General features: G+C 53.6%; 1 protein-coding gene across 6 annotated transcripts in view; it reads left to right on the top strand.

Annotated features, from left to right (window-relative positions):
- Positions 1 to 12,267, top strand: part of MBP (myelin basic protein) — a 148,471-nt gene that overhangs the window by 132,786 nt on the left and 3,418 nt on the right. For 3 of the 6 annotated variants that reach the window (XM_035271387.3, XM_078348284.1, XM_078348285.1), the window contains 4 exons: positions 4,450 to 4,554; positions 5,591 to 5,626; positions 5,948 to 5,980; positions 9,809 to 9,928. In XM_035271387.3, coding sequence (XP_035127278.1) covers positions 4,450 to 4,554; positions 5,591 to 5,626; positions 5,948 to 5,980; positions 9,809 to 9,928 — 294 coding nt within the window. The remainder of the gene's footprint in view (positions 1 to 4,449; positions 4,555 to 5,590; positions 5,627 to 5,947; positions 5,981 to 9,808; positions 9,929 to 12,267) is intronic. The other 3 variants (XM_078348287.1, XM_035271388.3, XM_078348286.1) reach the window with 1 other exon arrangement.

The raw sequence follows: 12,267 nt of genomic DNA, 5'->3' as shown, positions 1-12,267 counted from the left end.
TGCGACGTCTCTCACTTTGTTTCCTTTTCGCAACTGTGTGGTTATTTTTGCTCCCTGGGACTTCCATATGGCTTTAGAATCCACCTGCCTATATCTGAACACAATCTTGCTGGAACTCGGATTGGAACTGCATTAACCCTGTAGATGAGTTTGGGGAAAGAATCAACAGTTTTACCATGTTGAGTCTTCTAATCCATGAACACAATATGTCTGTTTATGTAAGTCCTCTGATTTCGTCCACCAGCATTTTCTAGTGTTAGCATTAAAATTCTGTACATTTTTGTTAGAGGTACTCCTAACATCTTGTTTCCCTGATGCTGTTATATACTAATTTTCATGCTGTTTTATTAATTGTTCATCACCTGTATGTGGATATGTAATTGCAGCTGTAACTAAGATTCCTCAAATTATTTGTGCAACTGATGATTCATGACAAAAAGCCGAAGTCAAAATCCTGGATCAGTCATTTCAATACGTCTATAATCAAAGGTGTGTATGATCCCATGATAATGATTCCGCTCCCTGAAGACCAGTGTCGGTTCTGAATTAAAAGTGAACTCAACAGCCTATGTGTTAATTCAACAGCTGATGCTCACTGCATTCTTAGTTCTGTGTGAGGACCACCAATAAACCAGCTGCCTTCCTCACAAGCCTTTCTGAGCCCTGATCAGAGCTCCAGGAGCTCCAGTGAAACTGGCCAGCATCATGTGTACCTTAAAAGATTTAAACTACCTTTTCCTCACCAATGTAGTGACCAATGAATTCATTATAACCATCACTTACAAAAATGTATCATTGTCTTTTGGCACTCAAAGCAGGTATTCATCATTTGCACGTGAGCCAGTATCTATGTCATGCTCCATTGAATCTCTGGCAACATAGCAAGTTGTGATGCTGTGAGATCTGCACAGTCACTGAACGTTCATTTCTTTAAAAACCTCGATGTAAAGTTTAAGGCATTTTTCTAGTTTAATCACAGGATAAGTGCCTTAAAGGCCACTGATGTTTCTGTGACTCAAAATCCAACGTTCAGCATCTAGAGAAACACTGCCCAGACACCAAGGGCAAAGCGGCCTGACTAGACCGTGAGCTGTTTCAGTGATTTCAGGCCATTCGCGTCAGAGCTGATAAGGAACTTCATCTGGTAGACGTAGCGCTTAAAGATGTGCATCTTAAAGTTTAAACAGGTTCCTGTCTCTCCCCTTTTGTTTTTGATTCATAATTTTACGCTTCCTCTCCTGTGGACAAGGCTGGTGAGCGGTGACCAGTTACAACTCCTGACTCGGCACAGAGCAGTATTCAATACAAGACTACACAACACACGAGAATCAGAGAATTGCTTGGGTTCTTGCACCTTTCACAGACGGACTGAGCTGGAAAACGAAAGATCAGGGACTTCTACCAGGACTGCAGCGCCCCCAGCCTTTCTGACACCCTCAGGTTGAAAGGCCCACAGCACCGGCTTTCAACTGGGAGGAAACTGAGCATGCAAACTTCACTCCTCTGCATGAGAAGGTGGAGGTGTCAGTAAACACACGGGCACCACCACAGAGCGCCGGCCACATGCAGAGTGCCATGGCTTCTGCGGAGAGTCTGGGATGAGTGCCAGCTGTGCTCTGTGCCTGAGAGAGGTTGACAGTCTCATAGGGACAAGAATCGTTAACAATGAGGGCACAAAACAGGAAAAGCGTGACTGGTAAAATATGGAGTGCTGATTACCAAGAGATTCAAGGGATTAAACAGGATCCTTCTCATTTTTTTTTTTTTTGGAGATGAAGTCTTGCTCTGTCGCCCAGGCTAGAGTGCAGTGGCAGAGTCTTGGCTCACTGCAACCTCCACCCCACAGGTTCAAACAGTTCTCCTGCCTCAGCCTCCAGAAGCTGGGACTACAGGTGCCTACCACCACACCCAGATAATTTTTTGTATTTTAGTAGAAATGGGGTTTCACCATGTTGCCCAGGCTGGTCTCAAACTCCTGACCTCAGGTAATCCTCCTGCCTTGGCCTTCCCAAGTGCTAGGGTTACAGGCATGAGCCACTGCACTCGGCCAAAATGGAATCGTTCTTTCGTTCCTCTTGCGTTCAGAACCTCTCAGGCAGGAATTTTGCCTGCTTCACTTTCGCGATATTTTCAGAACATGGACCATGCCTGGCTGCTGGCATTCAGTTGGGAAGTAACCAGACCCTGTACAGGGGAGGGACAAGCAGCTCATGGTTCCACCCTGCTGTGCCTGCAACTCTGTCACAGGGGAGGCCACAAGCCACGGGATGCAGAAAATGGAGCTTGCAGTGCTGAGCAGGCCCCGTGCACGGGAGATGCCTTTGCCCTGGGCCCGGCAAGGTTCCAGACAGACGGCAGAAGGACGGGCTTTGCAGACAGAAAGGACCCTGTGCAAGGCCCAGGGCGTGGGGGCGCAGCCCATCCACATGGGAGATTGGCGGGGCCAGGGCGTGGGGGTGCCGCCCTGGGCAGGCTGGAGGACAGCTAAGGCCGACCTCTGGCTCCTGGCAGGGCTGCAGCCAGAGCAACAGGCCCTCAGAAGTGCCCAGCGTGTTACAACAGGGCTCCTGCTGCAGGCAAGGGCGGCCCACAGGACCCTTGAAAGGGCGGGATGTCTGCATTGCCTCTGTTCAGGAAGCTTGCTCTGCTCTGGGTGATGAAGGCTGGGAAGGTCAGTAGGAAGCCTCGCCGTGTTAGGACCCAGGGGACAAAGGGTGGGCAGGGGAGGGAGCCTCTCGGGCAGCAGGGGAGCTGTTTTTACTTAGGTTAGTAGTCTGGGGGTGAGGGCAAGACGCGTTTAAAGCAGGGGTCCCCAACCCCCAAGCCATTGAGCAATGGCCTGTTAGGAAGCAGGCTGCACAGCGGGCAGTGAGCTGAGGGCAAGAGAGCATCAACTCCTGAGCTCCGCGTCCTGCCAGGTCAGAGGTGGCACCAGATTCCCCTAGGAGGGCGAACCCTAGGGGAACAGTGTGTTCTAGGGGTCCTGATGAGAGTCTCATGCCTGATGATCTGAGGTGGAACAGTTTCATCCCAAAACCGTCCCCCACCTCCATCTGTGGAAAAACCCACCCCTGGTGCCAGAGAGGTTGGGCACTGCTGCCTTGAAGAGGATGGAGTAGGGAAGGAGGGACAGGAAAGAGCCCAGGGACAGCAGAGCTTCAGCCCTACGTGTGCCACGGGAGCCCCGTCCCGGCTAAGCCTCAGAGGTGAGCCAGGTCGGGGCCGCGCAAAGTGCCACACACTCTGCAAACATTGTCCTCTGCAGACATTGTCACCCAGTGAATCCCACCATTCTGTGCAGTCCCAGAGAGGTGCACTTTAGGCCTTGGGTGGCAAAGCCATCTTCTGAACAAGGGGTCCTCCCAGTCAAGGTGGGCAGAGCCCAGCGACCGCAGGGAAATACTTCAGGGGACTTCTATGCATTTAATTGATTTGCTCGAACCGCGCTCTGTGCTGATGGGGCGGCGGGAATGCCGGGGCCAGAGCTCCTCTGACCTCCAGACATCCACTCCCTGCTGAGCTGTGGGCCCCTCACGTGCAGGGTGTTTCTGAACAAGTCGGACCTGGGAGCAGCAGTGAGAGAGTGAGGGGGACATGGACAAAACCAGCCTTGCAAGCTCCTCCTGGCTCCTCTCCTTTGCTTTCCTAAGAACTCGTGTTCAGCCCTCTTGCCGATGCGCGTTCACCGCTGATGGGCCTTTTCAGTTGAGCTGAGAGCAGAGCAGACAGTGCATGAAGTCTACAAACGCCGCAGCGTCCCCTCTGTCCCTGTGTCCCCTGCCCCCTGTGAGAGGTTAGCTCACAGCGCTTGCCACTCAGTGTCTTCTGTGCAATGTGTCCTGATCTAGAATGCCTAGAATGTTCTGGTTCTGTTGACCCGTCAGCCCCGGGCACTCACGCCCAGCCGTTCTTCCCTCTGTGCTTCCTTTTACTCAATATGTGGAAATGATTGTCCCGAATCAGGCTGGTGACTGTGTCGCGTGAGACACTGACTCTGAGAAGTGGAGGCCAGGTCATGCCATGCAGCCACGTCAGAGCCAGTGAGTGGCCTGCCTCGTGCTGGTGTGCATTTTCCTGTGTGTACTTCCCAAGCATTTTCCTGTATTCAACCCAGAAACCTGGGGGTACGTGCTATTTTTCTCAAGGCTTTGCCCAACCTGACCCTATCTCAGCTGGAATCCCTCTTGAATTACCTTCACTTCCGCTCTATTTGCTTGTACACTTTCAGGAGAGCCAGACACTGAATCGGTGACAGAAATCTCTTCCCAGCAAGCTGCCCAGCCAAACCCCCACCGCCGCCCGTACCTGTCCCAGATGTGCCTCGTGGCTCATCTGCCGCTTCCTAGTAGAAAGCCTCAAAAACCCCAGATCACAAAGGAGTAGAGACCCAGCTTCCCCGAGGAGGACGAACCGGACTTGCCCTGAGTTCGCCGTGCCTCTGTCTTTCAGGACTCACACCACGCGGTGAGAACTGCCCACTACGGCTCCCTGCCTCAGAAGTCACACGGCCGGACCCAAGGTGAAAACCCCGTAGTCCACTTCTTCAAGAACATTGTAAGTGACCGTCTGTGGGAGGAGGCGGAAACTGGAGGGGAGGAGGGGTGCTGGCCGCTGCTGTCATCCACACAGGACGTCTGTACATTCGTGGGTGGCACTGGGACCCTCATCAGGGTGAGGCCAGCCAGGGAACTCACCCCTTGCACCCGATCCCGAGTTCCAAGCAAGCGCTTCTAGACTGTGTCTGCCACGGAGCTCACTGAGCCTTCTCCAGAGAACTCACTGCTCTTGAGATCAGCCGACCATGGAACGCTTGGCCTCAAAACACAGGCTTTCAGCCCCTACAGAGCGCTCGCCATGGGCTGGGAGGGGAGGGGCAGCAGAGAGCGCAGGGCATTTGGGGGCAGTGGAACTGCTCTGCGGAGGCTGCAGTGGGGCGTGGCGTGCACACGCTTGTCCAAACCCACAGAACGCACGGCACCGAGGGAGCCCGCGGCAGTGCTGCTACTGCGGGGAACTGCGGGGCCTGCAGAGGCTGTAATTTCTGCCATTTTCCTGTAAACCTGAAAGTGCCACTCAAAACCAAGTCTATTAAAAACAAGAACAAAACCTCAGACCCCTAATTCTAGGATCTCGGTGCAGCAGACATTTCATGTTGGTGTTTTGATGAGTGAGTTTAGGGGCTACAGAGCTGGGGGAATCCCCTTGGAAGCTCTGAGTGTCAGAGGACCCGCTACCTCCAGCCCCCGAGAGGGCTGACGGTGAAGCCAAGTTCAGCGCTTCCATCCATGTGCAGTGGGTGAGCGCCATTAGCGTGCCCCGAGATGGGCCCATTCCCCAGCTTCGAAGGTCTGGGAGCTGTTTCCTCTGAAACTGCGAGTGCTCTGGAGGATCTGTGTCATCTCAAATATTTCCAGTGTCAGGTTTTCTACTCCTTGACCAACTAGGACAGAAAAGCGGGGGCTGAGCACCTGGCTGCTTCTGACAGCTGATGGATGCTCTAGCCACCCTCAGCAGGCGGGAGCCGGTTAGGACACACATGGCGGCGGCACAGGGCTCCTGATGAAGCCCACGGTTCTCTGTGTCTTTCCAGGTGACGCCTCGCACGCCACCCCCATCGCAGGGCAAGGTAAGACCCTGGAATGTTTCGATTTATCACTCTACTGATAGAGCTTCCCTAAAGCCCCATAATGTACCAAAGACAGAGTTAGGCTCAGAGCTACCTGAGTTCATCCCAAAGCCTGTTACCAGGCAGCTCCGAGGGAGAACAGGCTAGCAGACCCGTGGCACCCTCCCCCGCCCTCCCACAGCCACGCGGCCCCCTGGAAGCTCCCATGGAAGCTGTTTTTGCCGCCTCGGCTCTGCAGTGCTTTGACTGTGTTTCCTGTTATCGAAAGGACCTTCCCGTCACTGACCACCATGTCATTATTTCTTTGTCTTCCTCATGCAGGGGAGAGGACTGTCTCTGAGCAGATTTAGCTGGGTAGGTGACCAGCGCGCTTCCGTCGGCTCCCTCCTCCATCCCGGGCCTCACATACTTTTGTGTCCTGCTCTGTTTCGGTTGCTTCCCTGCCCTGCTTTCTTTCCCCTCAAGACTTCTCTGCCCACAGCTGTGACCGGCCAGCCTGCTCTTTCACTGGCGACAGGACACGGGCTCTTCCCTCCCGGCAGGTCTGGTCTCCTGCTTCTGTGCCTGGGACCCGGCCCTGCGAGGCCAGACCCTCTTCTCCCAAAGGGTTCCCAGTGACTGGCCTCCCTCACAGAAAGGCAGCAACACCACGTCCATCCCAGAAAATGTTTAACTTGCTTCCGACACAACCAATGCGAAAACAAGCCCCAGGAACCTGAGGGTGGACGTGGGACTGGCTGAGCCAGCTCAGTAACCCAGGGACTGACATCCGCTTCGGGAAAATCATTCCACTAATGAACAGAGCTCTCAATGTACAGTAACCTCATTAATCCAGAGATTGTGGTTTTGTATGTGTCTCACTAATAATTAAAACACAGCCCTCCACCATCCAGGAAATCTTCCTTAGGAATATTAGGCTAATACTCAAAGCAAACTTTCAAGAAGCTTTAAAATGGCCAATTTGAACTTTCGTTTTTTGAGATGTCACCCAGGCTGGAGTGCAATGGCACGATCTCGGCTCACTGCAACCTCCGCCTCCTGGGTTCAATCAATTCTCTGCCTCAGCCTCATGAGTAGCTAGGATTACAGGCGCCCGCCACCATGCCTGGCTAATTTTTTTGTATTTTTAGTAGAGACAGGGTTTCACCATCTTGGCCAGGCTGGTCCTGAACTCCTGACCTCATGATCCACACGCCTCGGCCTCCCAAAATGCTGGGATTATAGGTGTGAGCCACCGCGCCTGGCCCAATTTGAACTTTCTAGTGAACAAACTTGGTGTCTGAGCCAAATTAGAATGCTGATCATTATATTCAAAGCAAACTTACAGACTTTAGTTACTAGCAAATACCAGATCTGATTCTTTCTGTATAACAGTAATTTTAGAATAAAATGGAGAAATAACCAACACACTGCAGATAGATTGTCTCCGAAACTGTAATGCCCTTTTCTCTAGAACAGAACCCACCTACACTTACTGCTCAGTTAATAAGCGTCATATAAATGAACGAATACACTTTAAAAGACAACAAGAGAAAGAACAGGAAGGAAGAACAGGAACAGAAAAGAGAAAGAAAGTGGGAAAGAGGGAGGAGGGGAAGCAGCACTTGAGAGAATGGCGGAGAAAGGATTCCACGCGGACCCCGTGTTAGTCCCACACTTTATTACGCTGAATCATGAGCTAAGATGTTTCCTGAAACGTCTCATATTCATGCATACTTGACTTGCGTTTTCTGACATAAGGAATTTGCCAGACGACGGCAGTCATGTAGAAATGTACACGGGCCAGGACTCACAGCCAATTAATTGTTTATTCTCTGTGCCAGCAGGAGACAGATGACACTGAAGAATGAAATTCATTTCTGGCCCAGAAATCTCACTTTAGCTACCGCTTTATCTGCTCTTAATTTTCTAGGCGTGGACTTTGGGGCGCACGCAGAATCCTCCCTGAATGTGGAGCGCTGGGGACCGCACACAGGCCGTTCCGCCCCGCAGCTAATGAGAAACCCCCTGCAATCCTCTCTGCATCTCTCCTTTTTGGGTCCTACTAATGTTTCTTGAATTTTTCTTTTTTCCAAGCAAAACCCTTCTCTGCCTTTCATCTGCTTGGCTGTCCCCAGCGCTGCAGGACCCTATCCTGTCTGGAGTTGCAGAAAGCCCCACTTTCTCTTTCTAAACTGTGTGTGTGTGTCCTGGAACGTTCTAGGTTGCCCAAAGATAAACGTGACTAAGGATTTGAAAGGAGGAAAGGCCAGGCAGATTCTTAATCTGAAAGTCAGTCCCCAGATTTAGTTCTCAAAAACCATTTCTGGAGAAAAGCCATAGAGTGAGACAGAATGACGGAGCATGTGCTGGGGAAGTGGCGTTCTGCCATGTGGCTGGGACCACCAGCCTGGCCTCCCACGCCCCCTGCCATCAGGGTGCCCGCGACCCTGGAAACCTCCAGGACGCAAAGGCAAGGCTGGCTGTCCCCGCATGCGTGTGCTTAGACCTTCTTGCCACACACCCTCTGTCCCTCACGTCACGGGGTAGCCCCTAAATCAGCCGTTCACACAGAAGCAGCTGCCTGGGTTCTGAGTGACCGTGCTTGCTCCTAAGCACAGGTTAAATGAAAACTGGAAGTACTTGTACAGCGGGAGGCACCCAGTAGAGGTTCTGGGCGCCAGCCTACTGCTCTGGAAGCCTCGAGCCCTCTGAATTAGAGGGGGGCTAGGTTGGTCAGGGTCCTCCCTGTCCTAACACATTTTAATGACGTGGAAACAGGCTGCAGGCAGGTGCAGGGGAGATGGTTTGGTTCGGCTTCCACAAAGTCTTCAGGGCTCTAGGACAGGCTCCCACATCTTGTTGGCAAAACGCAGAGTGAGTCTGGGACCCTGACCATTGAGTAGATTCACAAGGCCCCCTGAGATCCCACCCTGAAAAGCCAACAGCACGGTCAGCCTTCCCACAGACAGTGCAGCCACCGAGGGAGGACACGTCACCCCAGTGGCTAACATCCCGCGCTCCCAGACCCCACAGCAAGCGGTGGACTTCCCACTTGAGAAGACAGCACAGTAGGAAGGGGCTAGTCCCAGAGCACTCACGCCCGTGTGTGTCAGGAAGCCCCTCAGTCACACGGCCCATGAGGAAGCCAGAGGGGCTGCTGGGGCTGACGAGGCCAGGGCAGGGCAGCCTGATCATCCGTAAACCACAGAGGGCACCACAGTCCAGAGCTGGCAGCCCCCACCTGGGGAGTGACATCGCCATGCATTCTTCATCGTGTTCTCACACAACTTCATTGTACAGATGAGGAAACTGAAGCTCAGAGAGGTTCCTGCCCCTGCCCAAGGTCACACAGCTGGAGGAGCTAGAAAGGTGCTAGGAGACTGGGAGGCTGGGGAGCTGAGACGCTGCACCCTCATCCCCATGCCCCGCGCCGGCCAGGCCTGCCTCCTCCCTCTGTCTTGCCTCCTCCCTCTGTCCCGCTCAGCAGCTCCAGGCTCCCGTCAGGGGCCTTGCTCCCAGTGCAAGCCACGGCCCAGGGAGGCTGATTCCTGCTCACGCCTGGGAGAAAGCTCAGGATTTTGTCTCTAAACTCTAGAAAAGATACGAGCCTCCACATTTTACTAAGGCCAGGGATTCCTGATCCCCCAGATAATCGATCCTAGAACTGCAGGGTCCATGTGACCAGAATCCAGTCTGTGCAAATCTTATCAGCGAGGAGCCCTGAGGAAAGGCCCTGGGCCCTCCAGGGGCCTCCGGGACGGGCCCCACACCCGGCACAGCCCCCAGGTGGGAGTCCTCCAAACACGGGTAGGCAGGAGCCTCCTTACCTTGATTTGCTTCATGTTTGCTAATCTTCTCTTGACCACCCCACAGCGCAAAGGTAAGCCACTGTTCCCTGAACGATGTAGATCCTTAACTATGTGTGTGGGAGCCACGTGAGAGAGCCACGTGAGAGAGCCACGAGAGCCTCTACCCAAGCCACAGCCCTCCTCTCTCTGCGGCTAACACCCTGGTAGGTCCGGGGAGCCGCCTCTCCCGCCCCGCCCCCCAGCTCAGGGCTGGCCTGTGGCTCCTGAACCACTCACCAGCCCAGTCCGGGGCCTGGGCCCTTCCCCGGGCCCCTGGTGGCAGCTCTCAGTGGCTCAAGCAGACTGCCTTGCACCTGGGGTAGAGGCTGAGCTCTGTGGTCTTTCTTTGCAGGGGGCCGAAGGGCAGAGACCAGGATTTGGCTACGGAGGCAGAGCGTCCGACTATAAATCGGCTCACAAGGGATTCAAGGGAGTCGATGCCCAGGGCACGCTTTCCAAAATTTTTAAGCTGGTAAGATACCCTCTGCTCAGCGTCACTGAGCAGGGACTGAGGGGGTCCCAGCAACGAACGCCAGCTGAGCTGAGCACAAGGGTGGTGGCTGCTTCTGACTCAGCCGCGCTGCACCATGCCCTGGGCATACTCTGTCCCAGCAGGCATGCCAGGGCGCAGGTGGCAGTGCCCATCTGCATTTGCACGCAGGTTTTCCCCGAGATGCATGTGGAGCTGCAGGTGCTTGAGGAAGGGCTGCACCTGGGCCGGTTCAGGAGCCGGAGCAGGCGGCTGACGTTGACTCTGGGACAGGGCTGGGGCCCAGGTGGACTGCAGTTTGCGTTGCCCAGGGCTTGGGCCCTCAGGAGCAAGCAGGAGCCAAGCAGACGTGGGTGTCAGGGGAGATCCCTAGAGCCACGGGAGGGGACGCCAAAGAGACAGCAGGGAGTGGAGAGTGTCCCATCGGCTTATGAGGACCTGGAGCCACCATACCCAGGACGAAGGCCAGGTCTGCTGTTAGCCACCTCTGAGACTCGGTCCTCTCATCTGTAAAATGGAGGTAACACGCCCACTCAGCTCACAGAATCACTGGGAAAGTAAAAGGTGGTGACAAACACGGGTTCCTTAGATAAGCAGTCACCATTATTATTGTTAAGCATCACCCAGAAAACCCTTCAGTCTTAGAAAGCTGTTCTCATGAAGTGAAAGGAGAGGAAGCTCATAGGAAGCTTCAGGCCCCTTCATTTGCATGTTCATCTCAGAAGAGAACCAGGCCTCTGGGGGTCCCGACAGGGTGCTGAGAGGAGGGGTCTTTCTTGTGTGGGACACACTCATGCTTCTGGCACCTGACCTTTGACTCCATGTATTTACTGAGTCTGGGTGTGTGGCTGGCTCTGTCCTGCAGCTGGGATCCACGTGGGCACAGAAACGTTCCCCAGCCCCCATCCTCAGTGAGGGCAGGATGGCTGCTGTGAGCCTCGATTCTGGGAGGTTCTGTGTGCAACAGGCAGGCCAGGAGGGCACAGCCCCTGCTCTCAGGACAGCCGGTCTTAGGAAAAGCTTTCACTCTGTGGAGCGGGGTGTCACTGAGCTGCTTACATGCTTTACGTCAGATAAAGTGGTCGGCAGGGTCCCTTCCTCAACGGAAATTCTGAGTAACGAGGTCAAGAGATCGAGACCATCCTGGTCAACATGGTGAAACCCCATCTCTACTAAAATTACAGAAAATTAGCTGGGCATGGTGGTGCGTGCCTGTAATCCCAGCAACTCAGGAGGCTGAAGCAGGAGAATTGCCTGAACCCAGGAGGCGGAGGTTGCAGTGAGCAGAGATTGCGCCATTGCACTCCAGCCTGGGTAACAAGAGCGAAACTCCGTCTCAAAAAAAAAAAAAAATAAAAATAAAAAAAGAAAATCAGTTCTCCAGATACTCCAGCCTCCCGGCCATCATGCTGCTCACTGCTGCAGTTCTGGGATGTGGCCACAAGAGGGCGGAGACGAGGCTCCCGGCTGAGCAGCGTCTGACCCCACCTGGCCAGCAGGTCAGCTGCCTCTGAATCGCCTGGGATGCCCGCGTTGACCGCTGTCTGGGACTGAGTTAGAATGCCCGAGGGTAAACTAGGTGTTGGCAGCTGTGATGACTTTGCAGGCACCGTGCTCACCTGGAAAATAGGGATTCATCCCATCTGGATAAGTAATTACTCCACTACCAGCTTAAGGACTGTTTGAACACCCAGGACGTTAAGTGCTGGCTCAGCGTTGCTGGGAGGCCCAGGTGAGTGAGGGGCCCCATTTAGCAAAGGTTCTGCTCGTGGCACTCTGCGCAAGGCTTAAAGCAGCCACTGGAAGATGCTTGCAAGCCAGAGCTTACCAAGGACCCCTGAGGAATAGAACGCGGCTTGGAGATCTGCGCGCATCGTGCAGGTGTGACCAGTGCGCTGCACCCGTGCGTTCACTTAAAGAAGTTCAATATTTTCCCTGAAGTTTTTGGTAAGCAGCTTTTAAAAACTATTTAATTTCTGTAGAGTTCAAGGGAAGCTTCCACGTAGCAAATTTCAAGTCATATGGCTGGAATTAAATTTTACGGCGTAAAAGTTCAAAACTGGCCTACTATAGCCGCAGGACTGAATGAGTTGACGTGAAGCGGTTCCATCGTGAGTCAATCAGCTCCCGCGGAGATGAGGGGTTTGGAGGCAGGCAGGTAGAGAGGACAGGAACTCCATGGCACTTAACGCCATTTTCCATCTTTCCTTCCTGTTCTTTCTGGTGCTGCTGGAAATCAGTACTGAGAGGAAAAGACTCAAATCTGGAAGCCTAGCACTGTAGGGGGAACTGGGTAGAAACACTATGCCTGTCCCCATCAC

The sequence above is a fragment of the Callithrix jacchus genome, chromosome 13, assembly GCF_049354715.1.
Source record: "Callithrix jacchus isolate 240 chromosome 13, calJac240_pri, whole genome shotgun sequence".
NCBI classification, from domain to species: domain Eukaryota; kingdom Metazoa; phylum Chordata; class Mammalia; order Primates; family Cebidae; genus Callithrix; species Callithrix jacchus.
The sequence above is the reverse complement of the archived record's forward strand: the minus strand, read 5'-3'. Positions and strand labels throughout refer to the sequence as shown.